General features: G+C 37.3%; 1 protein-coding gene across 3 annotated transcripts in view; it reads left to right on the top strand.

Annotated features, from left to right (window-relative positions):
* The window catches only part of rsu1 (Ras suppressor protein 1), a 77,067-nt gene that overhangs the window by 24,167 nt on the left and 32,314 nt on the right, over positions 1–20,586 (top strand). For all 3 annotated transcript variants that reach the window (XM_088918518.1, XM_088918519.1, XM_088918517.1), the window contains 3 exons: positions 888–970; positions 1,562–1,676; positions 11,130–11,262. In XM_088918518.1, the coding sequence (XP_088774644.1) occupies positions 888–970; positions 1,562–1,676; positions 11,130–11,262 (331 nt within the window). The remainder of the gene's footprint in view (positions 1–887; positions 971–1,561; positions 1,677–11,129; positions 11,263–20,586) is intronic.

Raw genomic sequence — 20,586 nt, 5'->3', positions numbered from 1 at the left:
GTGCACACAACAAATTTCCAAGGTCATCTGGCATACCACCTGGAGGCGCTCCGCAGTTTGAGAATCACGGGCCTAGAGGAATAGCCGATTGATCAGGAAATTCAGGCATTATTGAGCACATTCCTAAATGCACTGTATCAAACCAGTAAAACAGGCTGTGACTATAGAAGATTAAATATTAGATATTTGTGCTGTTTGCAGGGGGAGGCAACTTCACGGGGTGAGTGACATCACTCCCTGGAATAGAAGACACTATATCTCGGGAGGGAAAGCAACACAAATGATACCTTTAACGACATAAACTGGTACAAGCGAATGAGACTAGTTTGGATCTCCTGAGCCATTATAGGTGGGCTGAGTGACGTCACCCAGAAAAAAATCCGCTACATCTCGGGAAGGAGAGCGCAACAAACGCTACTTTTGCACAAACATGGCAAAACAAATACATTGACTGTCATTATGCTTTTTGCAGGGGTACTAACTTTACAGAGCTTAATATTTTTAGTCTTCCTCTACATGTATTTAGATATTAAATTTGCATTTAAACACTGCTTTTCTGGGTGTATTTTAGTTGATACAAGCTACAAGACGTAAAAAGCTGTGACAGCCCTAATTTAAATGTCAGGCCTCAGATGGCCTGTACTGTTGTCAAAGTTAATTGTTAATTGTGTCTGTGCTCTGTGTATATGGATGCTATCCTGGCCACAACAGCACAGTAAGACAGTAAATCTAAGCTTGACCTGCTTGTTATTGTTGGGTGCCCTGGGTTTGTCAGACGTGTTTCAACCAGACCTGGTTATTAATCAAACCTGACTCCTTTTATTGATCAAGCCTCAAACTGTCTGCTCTGAAGCTAGCCTGTTTATATATTGCTGTTTAATTTGCAGCCACCCTGCGTGCACTCTATCTCAGTGACAACGACTTTGAAATCCTACCTCCAGATATCGGGAAGCTCACGAAGCTGCAGATAGTGAGTAATTTATCTAAATTCCTAAAAAAATCAATTCACTTTTTTCTTATTTGCCAGACTTTTACAGGCCTTGCATCAAGTCAATTGAAAAGGGATTTTGGTTTAGTTCACTGCTTTAAAAAAGAAGGTAGCTCCTGGTGCTTAATTTAAGATTTGTTGAGAAGCGAAGAGTGGTGATACTTATGTACAAAATCTTCTGATTTCAGAGCATTGTCTAAATTTTGTATATTGATACCTCCTGCTATCTCCATGCCGGTCTCATCAGTCTCATCCTTGATCCCTGGGTATCTTACTGATGTTTCCAGCTATACCGGCTACCGAACCTTGTTTTAAATTCTTATTGCAGTTTTGCGTGTTTTCCCATGGTTTTAGCCCACTAAGGCTGTGATAAAGCAAACTTTCATGATTTAGTCCATGATTTCCTGTGCGTTAATGTACTACTGTATATTGTGAACACCACATCTAGCACTAATAAGGGTACCATTTATTTTGTTTGGACCTGTGCCAGTTTGATGTCTTTTGTTCCATGTGTGCTTTTTGAGTGTTGGGTTTGCTTTTCTGTATATAAATTAAAAGGGATCCTCTTTCCAGCTCAGCCTTAGGGATAATGACCTGATTTCCCTGCCCAAGGAGATTGGGGATCTGACTCAGCTCAAGGAGCTCCACATTCAAGGCAACCGACTTACTGTTCTCCCCCCCGAACTGGGTAAGTGTTCTGTAGAACTTAAACATTTGGCACCTTATTATAAAGACTTGGACTAACTGTGTCACTCTTTTATCGCCTAAAAAAATCCAGAGAAAAGGTTTACCTCTTAAACTGCTAACCCCTGGCCAGGTATTTTACAGTAGGAAAAATGATGTGAAAAATGTGTAGAGATAATCCAATGTTGATAACAGTGCATTCTATGGTCCCTGGGAGCCTGGATAATAAAGGACCCTGATAAATGTCTTGAGAGTGCTCGTGTGTGCAGAACTGGTGCTGCCATCCCCCTCCCCCCATAGTGATCTCTTGCAGAATTGGAGCGAGCGCCCCCCTTGAATTGGAGACATTATAAACCAGGGCTCTGCACAGCAGTGCAGTTCAGGCTGAATGATTATTTCAAAACACTTATTCAAATTCTGATGTAGGGGAAGAAGCAGCTCTTTTTTCATGTTTGTTATGTATTTCTGCTCAGAGCTCACAGCTTGAGATGGAGATGGGTTAGTGCTGGGTTTACTTTTTTTTAAAGTAAACATTGAAGTGGAGGGGGCAGCATATTGAGGGCAAGTCTCTGGGCTACGTACTGGCAGGTTGTGGGTTCAAGTCTTCACTGCTGTTGTACCCATGAGCGAGGTACTGTACCCTAGCTGCTCCAGTCCACCCTGCTGTATAAGTAGGGAGTAGTCCCTGCTATGGACCAGCATCCTCTTAATTCCATGATAAGTAGTATGGACTCTAGGCCGACGAGATACTGTGTATGCTGATATGGACTTTATTTTAAACACCGTGGTAGAGGGGTTTTGTTAAAATAACTACTCAGGGGCCATATTCAATGGGTGTAAATGAAGCCATCTAGTCAGCCTGACATTTTTTTCGTTTTGACCCTCGTGATGGAGAAATTGTAATGGCTTTATATTAGTACTGAATGTTGAATTAGTTCAGATTGTAGATGACAAGTATATCTGTGTGAATAATCCCACTGAACAATCAAGAATAAATGAAAATGAAGGTATTGAACAAGGTTTAGTATGCAAAGAATTGTTACTCATGAATCAAAAAGCCACTTTATCATTAAAAGTAAATTCATAAAAAACGTTTTTCACGTAAGAGTTTGACTTTGTACTTTGGACTTTGTATGTCAATATACTGTGGCCGATATGTAGCAGGGAGATTCAAAATTGTCAATTGTTTTTCTTCTTCGATTGTGTTAGATCCACCTCTTGTGCATCACAAGATCACATAAAAGATCCCATTGTCCAAAGAACACAATTGAAAATGTGAGGCACATAATACAGCATACTTACAGGTCCCTGTATTCTGTTGTATTCTGTTTGAACACCTTTCACTTGTTATTATACATGTTTTAAACATTAAATCTTTAAAGTGCGTGTCAGATTTATTGCCTGTCCCACCTTTCTTAAGCAACAGCAGTGGAACAGTGTGCAGAGCCCGCTTTGGTCTTTTTTTCTTCACTTGTTCTTCATTAGTTTCGACAGATTCAAATCGAATCCAGTGAACTTCAGTGAAGAAAGGTGGCACAGAAGCCCTGTGAGCGTACAGTTGCAGACATAGGTATTAACATCCTTTCTCTTAAAGTAATTACTTAAAAGGAACGCCTACAGTACTGCTTTTTACAATGAAATGGACTGGCAGTAAATATATTGATTAACAAAATGTATAGTGTTGCAAATGGGGGTGGGGGGGGGTTACGAAAATGGTGAAAATCATGAAATGAACAAGCAGTTCAGTAAATAATTAATCATATTCAGAATATTTCTCCAGAATACCAACCCGAGCAGTTTTTAGAATTATAGGCACGTGAATTCTTTATTTTCTGTTACAGCTTTGGTGAGAAGAGTAATACAGACACACTTGGTTAAACAAATGTTTATTAGCAAAGACAAGACAAACACTGTGCTACAGACAACAAAACACATTAAACAAATATTTATTAGCAAAGACAAGACAAACACTGTGCTACAGACAACAAAACACAACACACAAGTTACTATATTTACAGTATGTACAGACAAGGCATTTCAGAGGCCTTAGATCCTATTCACCCAGAAAACCTCAGACTGCTACTAAGTATTGTACTCTTTAAATAATGCCACAATAAGAGATGAGCTGCCTTCTTAATTAATGCAATACAACTACAACCTGCAGTTAAATCTCTCTGCATACCCGGATGCCACAAAATAAATAGGAGCCTACCTCCCTATTCTAAAAATGCACCCACAAGCAGGAAAGACGTCTCTAACCAAGGTATCTTTTACCCAGAAAAATTATGTTCCCTAGAACATAGAATAGCAATCAATCAATCAAAGTTTATGTATCCAATGCACAACAATACAGCGTGCAGCAGTAGTTGCTGGCAATGAAATGTCTTTTCTACAAGCTCACCTGGGGGGGGGTAAAAATCACAAAATTAAAGTTACAAAATAAAGGTTACATAATAATAAATAATAGGGTAATAGAAATTGAGTAAGAAAAACTCAGAAAAAAAACTCAATATAAATAAAGCTGCTGTGTGTCCAGGGTGTATGCAATACATTATGTCCAAGTAGTGCAGTATGCCGAATACAATGGAAACTGTATGTCCATGTAGCCATTACGGTGATTTGCTGAAGGAACTGCAGCTTGGCTATTTAGCAGTCTTATTGCCTGGAGGTAGAAGCTGTTCCGTAATCTGTTGGACTTTGACTGAATGCTTCGATACCGTTTACCGGACAGTAGGAGAGAAAACAGTTTATGACTGGGATGATTGGTGTCCTTGAGAATGGACCTGGACTTCTTAAGACATCTAGCCGAGTAGATATCGTGGATGTTTGGTAGCTCACAGCCGGCAAAGAACAGCGCTGAGTTCACCACCCTCTGCAGTACTTTGGGATCCCAGGCGGAGCAGTTCCCATACCAGGCAGTGATGCAGCAGGTCAGGACACTCTCAATAGTGCACCTGTAGAAGCTGGCCTGAATATGTGATGGCATGCCAAACTTCTTTAGCCTGCGGAGAAAGAATAGGCGCTGTTGTGCTGTTTTGACCACGATGTTGGTGTGGTGTGTCCAGGTTAATTCTTTGTGATATTAACTCCCAGGAACTTAAAACTGCTGACCCTCTCCACTGAAGTCCCATTGATATAAATAGGTGTGTGATCTCCTCCCTGGTGTTTCCTATAATCCACAATCATCTCCTTAGTCTTACTGATGTTCAGAGATAGGTTGTTCTCCTGGTTGTTCACCATACTGCCAGGGTTTCAACCTCCTCCCTGTACGCAGACTCTTCACCATCTGTGATCAGGCTGATGACTGTTGTATCATCTGCAAACTTAATGACAGAGTTTGAGTTATGTTTGATGACATAATCATGGGTAGATAAGGAGTAGAGGACAGGGCTAAGCAGTATTTAGAGTCAGGGTAGAGGATATGTTGGTACCCACCCTCACCACATGCGGACGTTCCGTCAAGAAGTCCAGGATCCAATTACAAAGGGAGGTGTTCAGTCCCAGGTCCTGGAGCTTGATGACAAGCTTGGAGGACACTATGGTATGAGCACTATGCTGAGCTGTAATCAACATACATCATTCTCACATATGTTCCTTTCTTATCCAAGTGTGAGAGGGCAGTATGGAGGGCAGTGGCAATAGCATCCTCTGTTGACCTGTTCTGACGATATGCAAATTTTAGTGGGTCTAGGGTGTCAGGCAGTGAAGAGGTGATGTAAGCTTTGACCAAGCTCTCTCTAGCAAGGTTCAAATACTGGGCTTCAGTCAGGTTTTGTTTGGATCATCATGAAGTCTCTCACCTGGTGCAAGCTTCAAGTTCCAACTCCTCTGGACTCCTCTTGTCTCTCCTTTCCTGTTCTCTGTTCTTGTCTTTTCTCTCCCCTCGTCCTCCTCCTTCCTCTCTCTTTACTGTCTTTTTCTCTCTCCTTTTTTCTGCAGTCCTAATGCGATCTTATATGGTGTGTTTCTGGACTGCTGGAAGGCCACACACTTTAAACCCTTTGAGACACTTCCTAGTCATCTACTGTATAGCTGTAACAAAATTTCAACAAACTGTTTCTAAAAAAGGGTGCTTGGTGATCCACTGCATATAGAAAAGGCTACAGTTGAGTGTTTTAAATGTGATTATATTTTGTGCTTTTTTATCAGTTTTCTTCAGACACTGTAGATAAGGTTAAGGAGTGGATGCTTTTGCATTCTTGAATGATTGTTTTTGAAGCATACAATACCTATGTATTTATTTTACTATTGGATCACTGTACCAATAGTTCCAGTGTACTTTTGGATCCTGTGTTTAAGTAAACAGGGAAAACCATGTAAAAAACAGAGGTCAAATTATCTTTTTTTACTCCTTATCCTATGTTTGATTTTTGCAGCGTGACAAAAACTGAGCCATATGCAGATTCTACTGCTGTCTGTTCAGATCTTTTTTTCACTTTACTTCTTGGCTCTTGGAGACTTGTGCTGTCCCTGCTTTTCTACATCAAATCATGTCTCTGGGATCTTTGGCTGTCTCTTCACAGTGCTGGAAAAAAGAAATCACCTGTGCTGAGCTGTACAGTATATGCTAGAAAGCTTGTTTGAAAAGTCATTGGAGTTTTAGTACTTTTTGACAGCATTTCCATCAAGACATTGATTTCGAAACGTCATTGTCTGTATTCTTGTGTTTAAAGTTTATTTATTTTTATGAGTTAACCAAGAAACTAAAACTTCCAAGCCCTGAAGCATATAGCAACAGAGTTTAGTGTTCATCTGCTGGAGATGGGTTTCACAAAGTTGTGGCACTTGTGAATTATGTAATATCACACAGAAAAGTCCGTTTTTCATGTAGCTGTCTTCTTGAATATATATGTACCTTTAAAACATAACAATAAGCAGCTGCCTATTTTGAATTTTGGTGAAGTAAAAAGTATAGAAAAAGGCAATGTCTCTAATAGATATTTGTATTGAATGATATAGAAATAATAGCTATAATGCAGCTATATTATAATTTTTACAGTTTGTGACAGTAACTGCACTTTAATTGTTGCTTTGACTTCTGTGAAAGGACCAACCGTGCGGCTCAGGTAAGGGATGGAAAGTAATCTGAAGAATGGCACATCCTCTGCTCATTTGGGTGACTCTAATGCATGTGCAGCACATGCTGCATCGCTAGCCTTTCCCTGGCAGCCAAGCCTGGAGCAGCTGGGTCCCAGAGAGCCATCAGCGGCAGTTGGAAGCATCAGTTCTTTTAGCTTGTTAGGTTCCCTTCGTCACGTTATTTAATCCTCCTGCCAGCTGCATGATCCTTGTTAGCAACAGCAGCAATGCTCAGCTCTCTAATGACAGGGATGGGTGGGAGACTTCTAACAAGGAGCAGTGAAGCGTAAGGCAGTTAGGGCTATAGCTGTCTGACTGACACAAGAGGTCAAACACCCTCAGCACATTGTTTAATAGAACACACCTCATTGAGCTGACGGGAAGAGAGCAGGGTACTGCTGGAGGTGCTGGGACTTCTTGATCGACTTGATTCCAGAGTAGCTTGTCAGTGGTTTTTCCCAGTTCTGTGACAGCCCCTGCATAGTATTTTTCATAAGGTGAAGTGTCCCTTTTCAAAAGGCATGTGCTAGACAGCTGGCTATAAACTGCTTTTTAAAGATTTTTCTTCCTCTCCCTTTTTTTAAACTCCATCCATATAAATACTTCTGAAGTTCATAGTTAAACAAATTAAAAGGAAAAGTTCAGAAAATAAATCAATGGATGTTGTTATACAATAACACACGATGCAAACTTGGTCACCACATTATAGATTATAGCTGTCCTGGACTCGGTCCAGAGGATAGCAAACAAAGATACATTCTGTGGCCTAAATGAATGTCCTACTCTGACAGGCAGAAAGAACTGAATGTTTAGTCTTGAGCCAAGAAGTCTGATGGGGAACCGATATAAGTATTTAAAATCCTCGAAGACAATGACCAAGTCAACCTAGTGGATTTCTTTAGAATGAAAAGTGAAACACAAATCAGATGTCACAAGTGGAAGTGCATGTAGAACTTAGAACAGAAAGCACTTCTTTACACAAATGGTTGAGTATGGCAACAAGTTACCCAGACATATTATTGAATCTGATACCTTTCTGTCAAGAAACGGCTGGATGAAATCTTTGGATACGTTAACTATTAACAACCGAACGGGAGAGGTAGGTCAAACGACTCGTCTTTTTTGTAACCTTTCATATGTTCTTAAACTATTCTGTGTTGAAAATATACTATGGCAAGAGAATGAGTTGGTTTTGTATGTAATAAGGTCCCAGGAACTAAATCTTATTAGTTGAGCTGATTGTTGTATTACTTGTGTGGCTCAGTGTGTTGAATTATCATAACTGCATCAATAGATCAATAGATTTAGGGTACGTTTTACCTCATCTGGTTTGGGGAGCAGAACAAAGGCCTTCAGGGACTGGTGAGTTAGGAGTGTCTGGATAACTCTTGTGCAAAATGACACAAGAAAAATAAGAAAATATCTATTCATTTTGTGAAGTAAACAAAGTGTCGTGTTGCAGGTGTGTATGTACGTACAAGATATGGGCCTCGCTCTATAGCTGTTCACATGGACTTCATACATTGTGAACATTTACGTAATTAAATTAAACGAACATCACGTAAATAATAAAAAGGAGAATGTCTAAGAACAAGAGGTCCAAGCTTCACCATCATCAGTTCCTAACAGGATACGGAACACCTCAAGGCAAATTCAGATTAAAATTCAGTTTTGTTTATAATATTAATAATATTGTGCTGGGGCTGGTGACGTGGGAATGTGGAGTGGGGTGATGTGCCGCAGCATGTTTATATGTAAGTGTGCCATGCGGTGGAGATTGAGAAACTGAAACTATCATATCTCACCGTCTTGGTGGACATGCTACAGGATACTGCTGTATTGTGATTTATATGTCATCTGATATAAATTTATTTTTTCAAATTATACCTTGTTCCTCCTTAAAAATGTTTGTTCTTATTCTTTTAGTGTCTATTAGCTATGCTGCTGTCTGTTGAAATAATTATTACTTGATCACAATTTTGAAACCACCATTGTTAATAACTGAAAATGATAAATGTCTCTATACTGTTCTTTCAAACAAAATGGCATTGTAACTACGACATTAATTAATATAGGTAACTGTTTAATTTTATGCTACAAGTCTCAAGCTGAGACACAAGTATACTGTAGTAACAGGTAGTGTTAGTGTTAAATTAGAACAAATAAAGACACTGGATACAGTTAGCTGTGGCTTCTGGTTTTCCTCATTTATTTTTTGAGGGAATAATAATCTCAAAACATTACAACAATTACATTACTACAAAATATATAAAATAATTAGATACTTTTCCAGTCTGATACTTTGTAGATTCTGGTCTTAACAAAGTAAAATGTACTATTTAAAACATCCTTTAAAACTTGATTCATTCCTCCAGTATATTTCTGTTATTTAAAGCACATTTTGTAATTAAAAAGAAAAAAGAATGGCAAATATAAATGAACATGGATCAGAAGTGTCCAGTTTTAACAGTTAAATCTCAAGCATGATTTACTTTTATAATAAAAAAAGAACAAGAGTCATCTCACCTCAACCCAGACTTAAGCAGTAAAACAATCATTGAGTATTAGTTCAGCCACTATTGCCTTTTTGTCATGTAGCAACCAAAATTGTACAATTATTATAAGTGTAGTTACAATAAGTATAGTACAAGAAGAAAATATTATGAAAATCTTACCTGTGCATCGTATAGTTTAAATATAGCCTTCCTTGACATACTATAATACTAAATACTATACTTCATCCAATATTTACAGATTACCAATATTTGTTGGACTTTTTTATTCTTTCATCATATTGTGTTAAGATCAGACCTAGTAGTGTAAGTCTTGGGAATGGACCTAACCAAGGTAACAAATGACATCCATCCATCCATTTTCTAACTGCTACATCTAGTTTATAGTTCTGGAGGAGCTGCAAGCAACAGGCACAGGATAGGGTACACCCTTGACGGGATACAAGTCCATAACAGGACACACAGTCACACCAGGGCCAGCTTTCCCTGAATCCAATTAACCTACCAGTAAATCTTAGGATTGTTGGAGGTAACCAAGCGAAAAAATCCACACAAACATGGGGAGAACATACAAACTCCATGCAGATAGCACCGCAGGTCCAGAATTGAACCCAACACCCCAGTGCTGGGAGGCAGCAATGATAACCACTGCACCACCTGGCAGATTAAACAGACTCCAGACACTTGCTGTGTTTACAGACTCAAAGACAAAGCCATGAGTGAGGCAAAGGCTTGTAGGCCCTTGGTAAAAACAAATGTATTACTTCATAGCACAGATAAGTGGATATAGTCCACATTCTTTTCCATCCCTTCTAGTAGTGTTTTCCTTTTTGCCAAAATTTCCTCTTGTTTTCAAAGTTTGAAGATTGTAGTAGACTACTCGTGTGTAAACAAAGTATGAATTTTAAAATGTAGTAATCCCAAGGTTGGTCACCAGTATTCCATATGGGGTAAACAAGTTATAAAACCTTTTTTTTAAACAATTGTATTGATTTCCTCTGTCAGAAACCTGATAAGAACAAACCCTCCATATCATTAAAGTTTCTCTACCAAACCAAAGTCATCTGGTGAGCAAAGAATCCACCCTTTTAAAGTTATCAGCTATAACGTTAGGAGGTGGTGTCAAGGTCTTTGGGAACAGTTGAAGCAACATATATTAAAGCTCTGTAGGAAAGGTTGACTCAGATAAGAAACTGTAATATTAGAAGATGAAAGGTTGAAATTGACTTTAACAAGTCTTGATATTGACAGTTGCCTGGCCAGGCTTACAGTTATGTGGTTAAGCACAAATGATTGCACACTTGTTATGCTGTAAACTTGTAAACATTTGCCACAGTTGGCTTTCTTCTTGCCTTTCTTTCAAGCCTAACCTGTCACTGTGGCATGCTGCGATTCCCACTGAATGCAGTCTGACTGTTATATTCTCACCCACTTGTTTGACAATAAGGCATGGTCTCTAGTGGCTGCTGCACTTCTTGATGGTTTGACCTTTTAATTGCAAGGAATCAGAATATTATATTTCTTTGTGGTTGCAACTCCATGACTCTTAGTGGACAGGCGAGACTGTACCATTAACATCAACTTCACCACTATTGAAAAGTTTCTTCTGTTACCCACCACTTTAAAGAAAGTGTTAATGTTTGAATGAATAAATATTCTAAATTTGCAAAGCATGACATTAGCTGTGCAGTACAGGCCTAAATTTTCTTTTATATTTCTTGACAGATTTTTCAACACTTAGTAATCTATAACAATTTAATTAGCCCCATGAGTACCCAGAGCTGCTTTAGCAGTGCCACAAGCTACAGCGGAATATTTTCAGAACTGTTCTTTATTCTTTCTTCAATGTCTCATTATAATTGCAGGTAACCTGGATCTGACAGGGCCCAAACAGGTGTTCAAGGCAGAGAACAACCCATGGGTCACCCCCATCGCAGACCAGTTCCAGCTGGGAGTCTCTCACGTCTTTGAATATGTTCGCTCTGAAACCTACAAGTAGTAAGTAATCAGCTGGCTAGATTCATAGTGTGAAGAGGTATGGTCAAAAAGAAAGAATTATGACTAAATAAGCAACATATTCTGAGTAAGATCTTAACTGTCTTGAATCTTCTGAGTTCTTCTAAATCTTTTTTATTTGTGCGGTAACATTCATAATATTTTCTTTTGATACAACAGCAAAATTTACCCGAAGTATGCAGCTTTGCAGGTATATTCAGCTGGGTTGTTTCCTGTACAAACTTGCTATAGATCAAAAATAAAAAATAGCCTGCTTTCCCAAAACCATATCTGTTGTTTATGCTAAGTTTGTAAGCAAAGAAAAAACTTTAAAGGATCCTTATTCTCTGACATCATCTGTATTTTACAAATGTATCTTAATGTTAGGATGTGGCGAAAGTTTGCCAGACAAAAACAGAAAGAAATCTTACCTGAAAGAGCAATAATCAAGACCTGCGTATATTTTAGGAAGGGCTGTGAGCTATAAATACAGTATATTTTACCAAGCATGTTGGTGTTGTTTCATTAAAATCAGAATCTCTAATTATCTCTAAACGCATGAATTGTTAAGAAAACAGATTTTTGGTTTGTAAGGAGAGTTTATGAAGGTGCTCTTACAAGAAAGAAAAGTACAGAGCCAAACTATTTCCCCCTGCGAAATTAGAATGTGCAGTCATGCTTAGGTGCAAAATGGTGTGGAAGCAGATTGTGCTGACCTCAGAGGTGTCACGGTTTGAGTAAAAAAATATTTAGCAACAAACTTTTTTTTTCAGCTGGCAAGGCCAGTTATACTTGTTGTAAGTAGATGTGCCTGGTTAACTTACCTCCACGCGGTAGTGTTGTTACACATCCTGGATTTTGTGCTGGTTTTGAAGCTGCTTTGCAGAAACCCTTTTTTCTCATTAAAGAAAACAAAAAGGGTGAGAGGAATGATTCCTCCCGAGTCCTATACCTTTTGCTAAATTTAAGTGGCATGCACAATGGACTTGTGAAACTGTGGCTATTTAATGCCCCTCTCCATCTGCCTCTTACAGATTGCTGCATTTTTCAGGATTAATTCCAGTTGATAAAATGCCTTTAAAAAACTTAAATATTAAGGTTAACCCAAGGAAAGAGAAATTTTGCATATAACTAGATTTTCTAACGGCTAGTCAAATGTTTTGCATAACAGGAATTTTTGCCTCTCTGAGTAGGTTTTGTTTTTTTTGTACTTTGGGTTAAGGTTGTCAGAAATATGGATTCAGTGCCTCATGTAGGCTTTCGAGTTTATTCTACGCAAGAGAAGTCTTAGAAAAGAGTTTCTTCATACTGCATACTTGGAGCATTTCAGGCCTGTTTCCTCAGATTTCAAGAGGTTAACAGATTTAATGGCAGTCTTCCAAGTTGTTTTGTCTCAGTAAAGAAGATTGTCACTGACATTTATTAAAGTGAAATGCAAAGAGAAACATAAAAGGATGCAATTCTCTGGGTCATTTTTCAGGTAGAGGGATTTTACAGCTTTGACTACTTTGCTTAGTTCTCTTCATCAGTTCAAAACAAATTTTCATCATCTGTCCAGCACTGAGACAGAGTATATTAAGGATTTTTCAAACATCCAGATGAATAACATGCAGTAATCTAAGAAAAAGATGCTGTCTTACAGTTCAAGAAAAAATCCAGTGTAAAACAGAAAATGTTCCTCTAAAGATCTAGCCATTCAAAATGCGCGAAGTACGCTGTGTTAAAACGCAGTGGACGTGGCACAATATACCGCATACTACCACATTTTTATTGAAATAGGATAATAGTATCCAGAAGCACCTTGTAAAACCACCAGGTCGAGCTAATAAAGCTTAATGTCTCATGTACAGCATTTGAGCTGTCGCCAGAGAACGCCCGGTTTTGAATCCCGGTCACTGCTGAGGGACAACCTGTTTTCAATTAAGAATTTAAGTTGTATACTCTTTAGACATTTAATACATTTTAACTGTATATTACATCAAGTCAATGATTAACCATTAAAAAGTCGGTATTTTTTATAAAAGCAAGATTGCTCAGTTGGACAAAAGTACACAACCTTCCACCATCATAAATAATTTAATCATGCATAAATATTTTATGCATCAAAGTCTTTAACTTGGTAACTTAGTGGGTTCTGGTTTTAACATGATTGTTCTAACATTATTAAGCTTATATTCTGTACTTCATAAAAAGTTATAACGTTTTATCTTTTTTTGGAATATGAAGAATACGTAGTAAGAACACCACTTGCTGTTATTGTAAAAATATAAATGTTGTAGAGATTTAACATTACTTGATAGTTATATGAATATGGAGTCGTGTAACTAAGCAGCAAAAGTATCACAAGTAGATGGTTTGGAAACATTTTGACATTCGTTTCTTTTTTTTTTTTAAATTATATTGTCTTTGTAGTGGTAATGAGCATTGTAATGTAACTAGCTGCACCCAGGCGGTTCAAAGCGCGATCAGAGCATTACTTTCATTTTGTTTCTCGAACAGCTGAATACATAAAAATAGTCCACTGTTACAGCTTATTGTGAACATTATGTGTCTCTTTTAGGTTTACATCCGAATTGAGAAAATCTGAATTTTGTCTTAATCCAAATATCAGCAGCCAGTAATCAGCCAACAATTTAACTTTTTTTTTAAAAAGTTTAAACTGTACTATATAGAACACCACCTGGAACTGAACCTGGTCTGTCAGTGTCATTCAACAGGGAACCAACTGGATGAATTATTATACGTGATGGTTTTGTGTTTAAGGATTTCTTCATGGAAATTTTTTAATTAAATGTATAATCTGTATAAGTATAAGTTTTAAAGGCAGACATGCTCAGTGCTATAAACACTGCAAGCTGCAGAACGTTCTTCTTGCGGCGCCGCCTCTTCTCTGACTGAGCTGATTTTCTCTGCTACCTGCTAAGTTGCTTCACACCACAGGAAGACAGGAGAATGTGACTGTGCTGTATCAGTACGAAATACGTGTTGCGTTTACAAAATTAAAATGTTTAATTAAAATGTTTTAAAAAACTTACAGCTTACACAAAGATTCTAAGCCGATCACAACGAAAATCCCCCATTTTTCGTGGAAAACCCCCCGTTTTTTATGGGTTTTTAAATCATGCAATGTCTGTTTTAGGCAGACATGTTATTTTTTCATTTTTGATTTTCTTTAAAATTAAAAGAATCAGTTGTCCATCATGCCACATAATATTATGTTACACTTTTATGTTTTTGAGAGACTTCAGAAGGCTTCAACTAATGCATAATAAATATAGCATAATGCCTTCTTCACGTTATGAAGTCACTTGCTCCTGGGACCCGCTTTATTCCAACTAAGGTTTCTAAAAATGCAACAAGGTACTAGATATTGTTTAAATAAAAAGCTGTGAATTTTTCAAAAATCACCATCTTTAAACCTGTAGGTTGCAGGCTCTGTGTCATTTGTTCACAAAGTTATGGACATCTGAAACATCGTGTCTCATAAATAGGCATTTTAATAAGCGAAACTTATGAAAACTGAAGAAAAAATGGAAAAAAATGACTCTGAAAAAGATACAAGAAGTTTGAAATTATTATTGTGATTATTATTAAATTAATACTGTTAATAATGACAAGACACATTATTATAGTTTCAGTGGTATTTTTAATACCGCTTTGTTATTCTCGATTCTAATTACAATATATACGATTTCGTTGTAAGGCTTGAGGCATCTGTTAAATTGCCCAACTGAATAAAGTGTTTTGAATTAAACCAGTTGAACAGTTAACAGTATTCACGTTTGCTAATTCACGTTTTTATTTAATTATTAATATAACTTAACATTGAATATGTTCTAATATATATATAAATAAAAACTTGTACCCTAAGCAGGTATTAAACTCGTATCGCCTAGACAGAACCCCTCGGAAACACAGCTGAGATGAACAGCTTATAACTGTTTCGAAGGTAATCATGTGTGAATGAGTCAAATTAAAAATAAAACATGTTTACAAAGAAAGGGGACTACAGTTATACTACCAACTATCTAAATACATATATTTAAATCCTTAAATTAATATTGTTATTCATTTCTTTAGATAAGCGATTCCATATTATATTCCCTTTTTAGCGGATTGTAAAAAGAAACAGTACAGTCTTTGAAACAGTTAATTCTGTTAGAGCATCCTGCTTGGTGATTTGGCCTGAACAGTTAAGTCATACTACTTGTGTACAGAAAATAAAATAATAATGTTCTTCATTTATTTTTACTACAGGTTTTACTAGTGTTTACTAGGTTTCATCTAGTATAAACCTGTCATTATTGAGGATCTAATTAAGCTATTTTTTAAACATTCTTATTTGTTGAACTCATCTTCAGTAACCCACCCTGAAAATCAGGTTTTCTGAGTAAGGTCTTATTATACAACTGTTATTGGATCTCAATTTAAATGCAGTGACTCCTTCAATTCTGTAAGACTCTTAAGACGTTCTTTTGAAATGATTTGCAAAGCCCTAACTGCAGCCTCTTTCAGTTGTTGCTTATGAGGTTTTCTCTTCAACCAGTAAATTGCTCCCTCACAAGGATTCAAATTAAGAGATTGAATTAGCCAGTTCAAACGTTTCCCCGTCTTCTTCCCAATGAACACCTTAGTTAAACATGTATTATGTTTTGGGTCTTTGTCTTTTTGCCACCCACAGAGTTTGGAGGCATATTTTTTGGGCAGACAAGATTTTCTCTGTACAATTCAGAATTCATTCTGCTGCTGCCATTATTCATTATTATGCTGACACTAGTTCCTGAGGCAGCCATGCCTGCCCAAGCCATGACACTGCCTCCACCATGCTTCACAGATGAGGTGGTGTGCTTCTGATCATTTGCAGTTCCTCTCTTTCTCCACCCTTTTGCCTTTCCTTCACTTTGATCCAGGTTTATCTTTGTCTCTGCTGTTGTTTTAGGGATTTTCCTCAGATTTTTCTGTCATCAGCTACTGTTGTCTTCCTTGGACCACCTGGTCTATGCTTATTTCTCTAGTAGTTTTTCTTTTTCAAGGCATTCCATACTGTTGAATTTGTGATGCCTAAATTCTCTGCAGTGAAATGTTCCTTGCTTTCATCTTCACAATTCTTTGCTTTTCAGTCATAATCTGTATGTATCATAATCATCTTGGTTTATGCCTTCTTAATCAAGAGGCAGACAATGCAACATGGAACACCTGAGCAATTAGAAACACTATCCTAATATTTACGCTCACCTGAATTTGGGGCTTGAACACAACAGATTACATTGTTTTGGATGGCTAAACATGTATACAAGTTCTTGGAAACGGAAGTTGAAATACTATACTTTTGCAACATATTGATCTTTTGATCTGAAATACAATTTCTTTACTAGCCTGCAAAAATGACAAATGCCACTTCACTGCCATAGTTCTTGCACTTTAAGGTGTATGGAGAATCCTTGGTGTTGCTTCCTTATTGAGAAATAATTCTGTGATTTGCTCTACATATTTAGTGGTGAAAGAATCACCCTCAACCTCAGTGATCCTTATGAAAAAGGATAATTTTCTTTCCATGTGTTTGTGGATTCTGTGTTTAAGGAATCCATCAACACTGTGTGTAATGCATGCACTTGCTTAGTTTGTGGTTTGTCTGACATTAGTAGAGTGGAGTGGAGCTTGTTCCTTCTCATTCAAAGCGGTCCTGTAAATATGGGGATTGTGTTCAGTCACTCAGACCCCAAGTGGTTTGAATGACTCTGAACAGTCCCTTTTTTTAGGGACTATTTCAACAGCAGGGCAGTTCTTTAACCCGATGATTTGAGGTTTGGATAGATTTCCGAGGTTACATGCAGCATCCCCAACTCTGCCACCTTTCCAGGCATCAGAGAATGCTGTGCTCACACTCGCACTTCCTGTGGAGGTTTTTCGTGGTAATCTGTTAGCTAAGAATGTTACCAGTTCTTCCAAAGATAGTACTGTGATAGAGCAGCCAGCTGGCCCTACCTTTCCAACTGTCAAAGTTTCTTCTAAACTATAAACTTGCTAATCATTGTAATCATTGTATGAAGGCCCTTAGTGGCTCATGAAAACTGGGGCTGCCACGCTGTTTGACCCGGCCATATTTACATATATCAATGTCTAAATATCGAGATGCTCAGACTTAGTTTGACATTTTTCTAAAATACATGGTACTTTCAAGTCATTTTGTGAAAATACTCTGAAGGTAGTCTGCTCTATAAGCCAGAGGAAGGCCAAGTGAAGGCTTTGGAGAAATTATACATTACTGAGTTGTTCAGAACTGAGTGGAGAGGAGAGATTGATAATGTCACTTTTACAAAATTTTGCATTTATCTTTTTACTGTATTAGGTACAAATTCAGTTTAATTATTTACTGCGTGCAAACTGTATACCCATTACAGTCAAGGTGCTGAATCAAAAGTGCCATAATGCCGGAAAGCTTTATAACATACAAGACAGAAATTGAGCATCCTTGTTCTTTCTCTTTCCAGAGCTCTATGACCAAATTGCTGGAACAAATTCATGGGGATTTGTCCTTAAATTGAAGAATTTATTATGCTGTTTGAATTCGTGCTTCTTGGCCTGTTTAGAAGCTCTCAATAGCTTGTGCAATTTTTCTGAATATATTAAGGTGCTTATTTCAGATTTTGTATGCTATATATGATTTGTGAGGTTAATCTTGTGTAGAGAAACCATTCATGTGTTCACACATGGTCTTTCTTCTCTTCACCATCTATGATACCATATGGGAAATAAGCCCAATGATGTCCATTATTGCCAAATCCTTGAATTTACCATACTTGTTTTTACAACTTTCTAAGCTCATATCTGAAAAACTAATAAATTGATTACTAGAAGGTGATTTACATCTCTCTTACAGGGATTACAGGAATCTCAGAAAGTCTAGTTTACAGTGATTAGGACAATTACATTGTTAGAAATGGAGGTTATGAAAATGGTGAAAAACAGGAATTGACCAAGCAGTTTAGTCAATAAGTAAAATAAAGATTCATAACCCCCAGCTGGTAAGTGATTTCTCCAGAATACACCCGAGCGGTTGGTATAATTAGAGGCACGTGAATTATTTATTTTCTGTCACAGCTTTGGTGAAAAGGTAAATCCAGGCACACTTGGTTAAGCAAATATTTATTAACAAAGACAAGATAAACACTGTGCTACGGACAACAAAACGTCCAACACACAAGTTACTAAATTTACAGAATGTACAAACTATGCGTTCCAGAGGCCTGATGTTCAAATAACCCAGAAAACTTCAAGACTGCTACTCACTTTGAACTCTTGAATAATGCTCACAGAGGCCACAATAAGAGATGAGCTGCATTTTAAATAAATGCAATACAATTGCAAATCCGGATGCCACCAAATAAAGGGGAGCCTATCTCCCAATTCTTTAAATGCACCCCTAAGCAGGAAAGACGTCTCCAACCAAGGTATCTTTTAACCAGGAAACCCAAGTTCCCTTAAAACACAGAATAGCAAGCTCTCTCTAGAAGTCCTCTGGTCTTATATTAACACACAATTCAATTATCTAGGTATACCAAGGTAAACTTTACATTTTTTTTTTATCAGGGGACCTTCCACATCTCAGAAAACATCCCCTCTGCTTTGCAGCTAGAAGTGTTTACTCTGCCAGGTGTCACACACTTGATCTAAACTCTTAGAGACACTTCCTAGTCACCTATAGCTGTAACAATATCAAATCATGTTTTTCTTAAATAGCTAATTTTATTGATTGATTTGTGCATTCAAATGTCCGCAAGAAACATTTTTACTATTGAAATGGTCCTATACACCTAGTTACATTGAGGTACAATTTTTTCTGTGAGCTGTGCCCTATCCCGGAGCTGTAATATAGCTTTGTACACTGCAGATAGTCTCTCACCTCCCTTTTTAGTATTATGCTGGTTTGGACCATATCTGTTTCTCTGTTACACCATTTCTTAAATATAATGTACATAATAAACCAAGATCGGGATCTTCGTTCCTTTGTTTTTTTGTTAAGTGGTTTCAGTGGCTGTTCTGTTGAAACCAATATCAACAAAGTGCTTTTTGCCTAAGATAGAAAAGAACAAGTGATACTAGTTTCTTAAATTAACACTTTCAGTTGGACATCTTGGCTGTTCAGATTTTTGTCTCTATATTGCTTTTCTTTAAACCTTAAATAAATCTATCTGCTAGTTAATCTCTCTGCTTGTTTTTAATTCTCATAAGAACATAAGAAAATGGAATGCAAAGATTGAGGGCCAAAAGACATTACAAGCTTTAAGAAAGAAAAGTCAAGAAATATACACGAACATTGTGAAAGATATGCTTAGATTTCTGAACTGATGACAATAAGAAAACTAATTAAATAGTAGAAGAGACAGATTCTGCAGAAACATACTGGCATAAGACGAGCGTTAACGAGAGAAGGTTTAATCTTTGAGTGGGTATGGCAGCTTTCAACAGCTTCTCTCACACCTGCCTTTGAAAGTCCTTCAGGGCTCTTCCATTCTGTAGCTGATTTGTTAGCAAAGAGGTAACTTCATATACACACTCTGTATTCTATATTGAAATTTTCTTGAAACTCAGTTATTGAAACAGTATTGTCTTCATGCTGCATAGCAGAGGAGACTATACAATTGTATAAATACTATGAGTCGTATTTTAACAACAATGGCACTCTCCCCGTTAGTATCCTGACATTTAATGGATAATTCATACCATACCGGTATAAAACAAAAGCAGCTGCATTATGTTCTGCCTATAAACATGCATGACATTTATAGGGTTAAATATCTATGATATTTATTCACCTTTTTGTTGCAGATGCTCTCAGTAACAGCTATAGCCATTATTAAATTCAGTCTTTCAATTCCAGTAAGAACATGCACCTGTCATACATATTTCATTTACAGCTTGTTATACTGACAGCAGAACCTCAGCAGACTGACAAGGAAAGGCTATCACATGCTCATAATGCATTAACATGTTGTAAACCTTGTTTCTGAACCAGAACGGTCATGTGTTATTCATAGCCTTGAAATTCTTTTTAATAGCTACCAAGTTATTACCTGGTACTGTAAATAAACTGCATTTACTTTTAGTTATGTGTAATGTGTATATACTAAAATGTCCAGTCCACTTTAACCATTTCTTAGTTATGTAGTCTGTTTTGCAAACTAGTAAAAGGAATAGCTGATTGCCAAGTAATCTGATCCAGAGTAGTTCAAAAAGAGGCTCAAATAAATAATATAGAAACACTTCTCTGCAGAATGACACATTATGTAGAAGATGCTGAATCTCATCTGGGCCATTCATCCAGAG

Source organism: Atractosteus spatula, chromosome 6 (assembly GCF_055471065.1).
Source record: "Atractosteus spatula isolate fAtrSpa1 chromosome 6, fAtrSpa1.hap1, whole genome shotgun sequence".
NCBI classification, from domain to species: Eukaryota; Metazoa; Chordata; class Actinopteri; order Semionotiformes; family Lepisosteidae; genus Atractosteus; species Atractosteus spatula.
The sequence above is the reverse complement of the archived record's forward strand: the minus strand, read 5'-3'. Positions and strand labels throughout refer to the sequence as shown.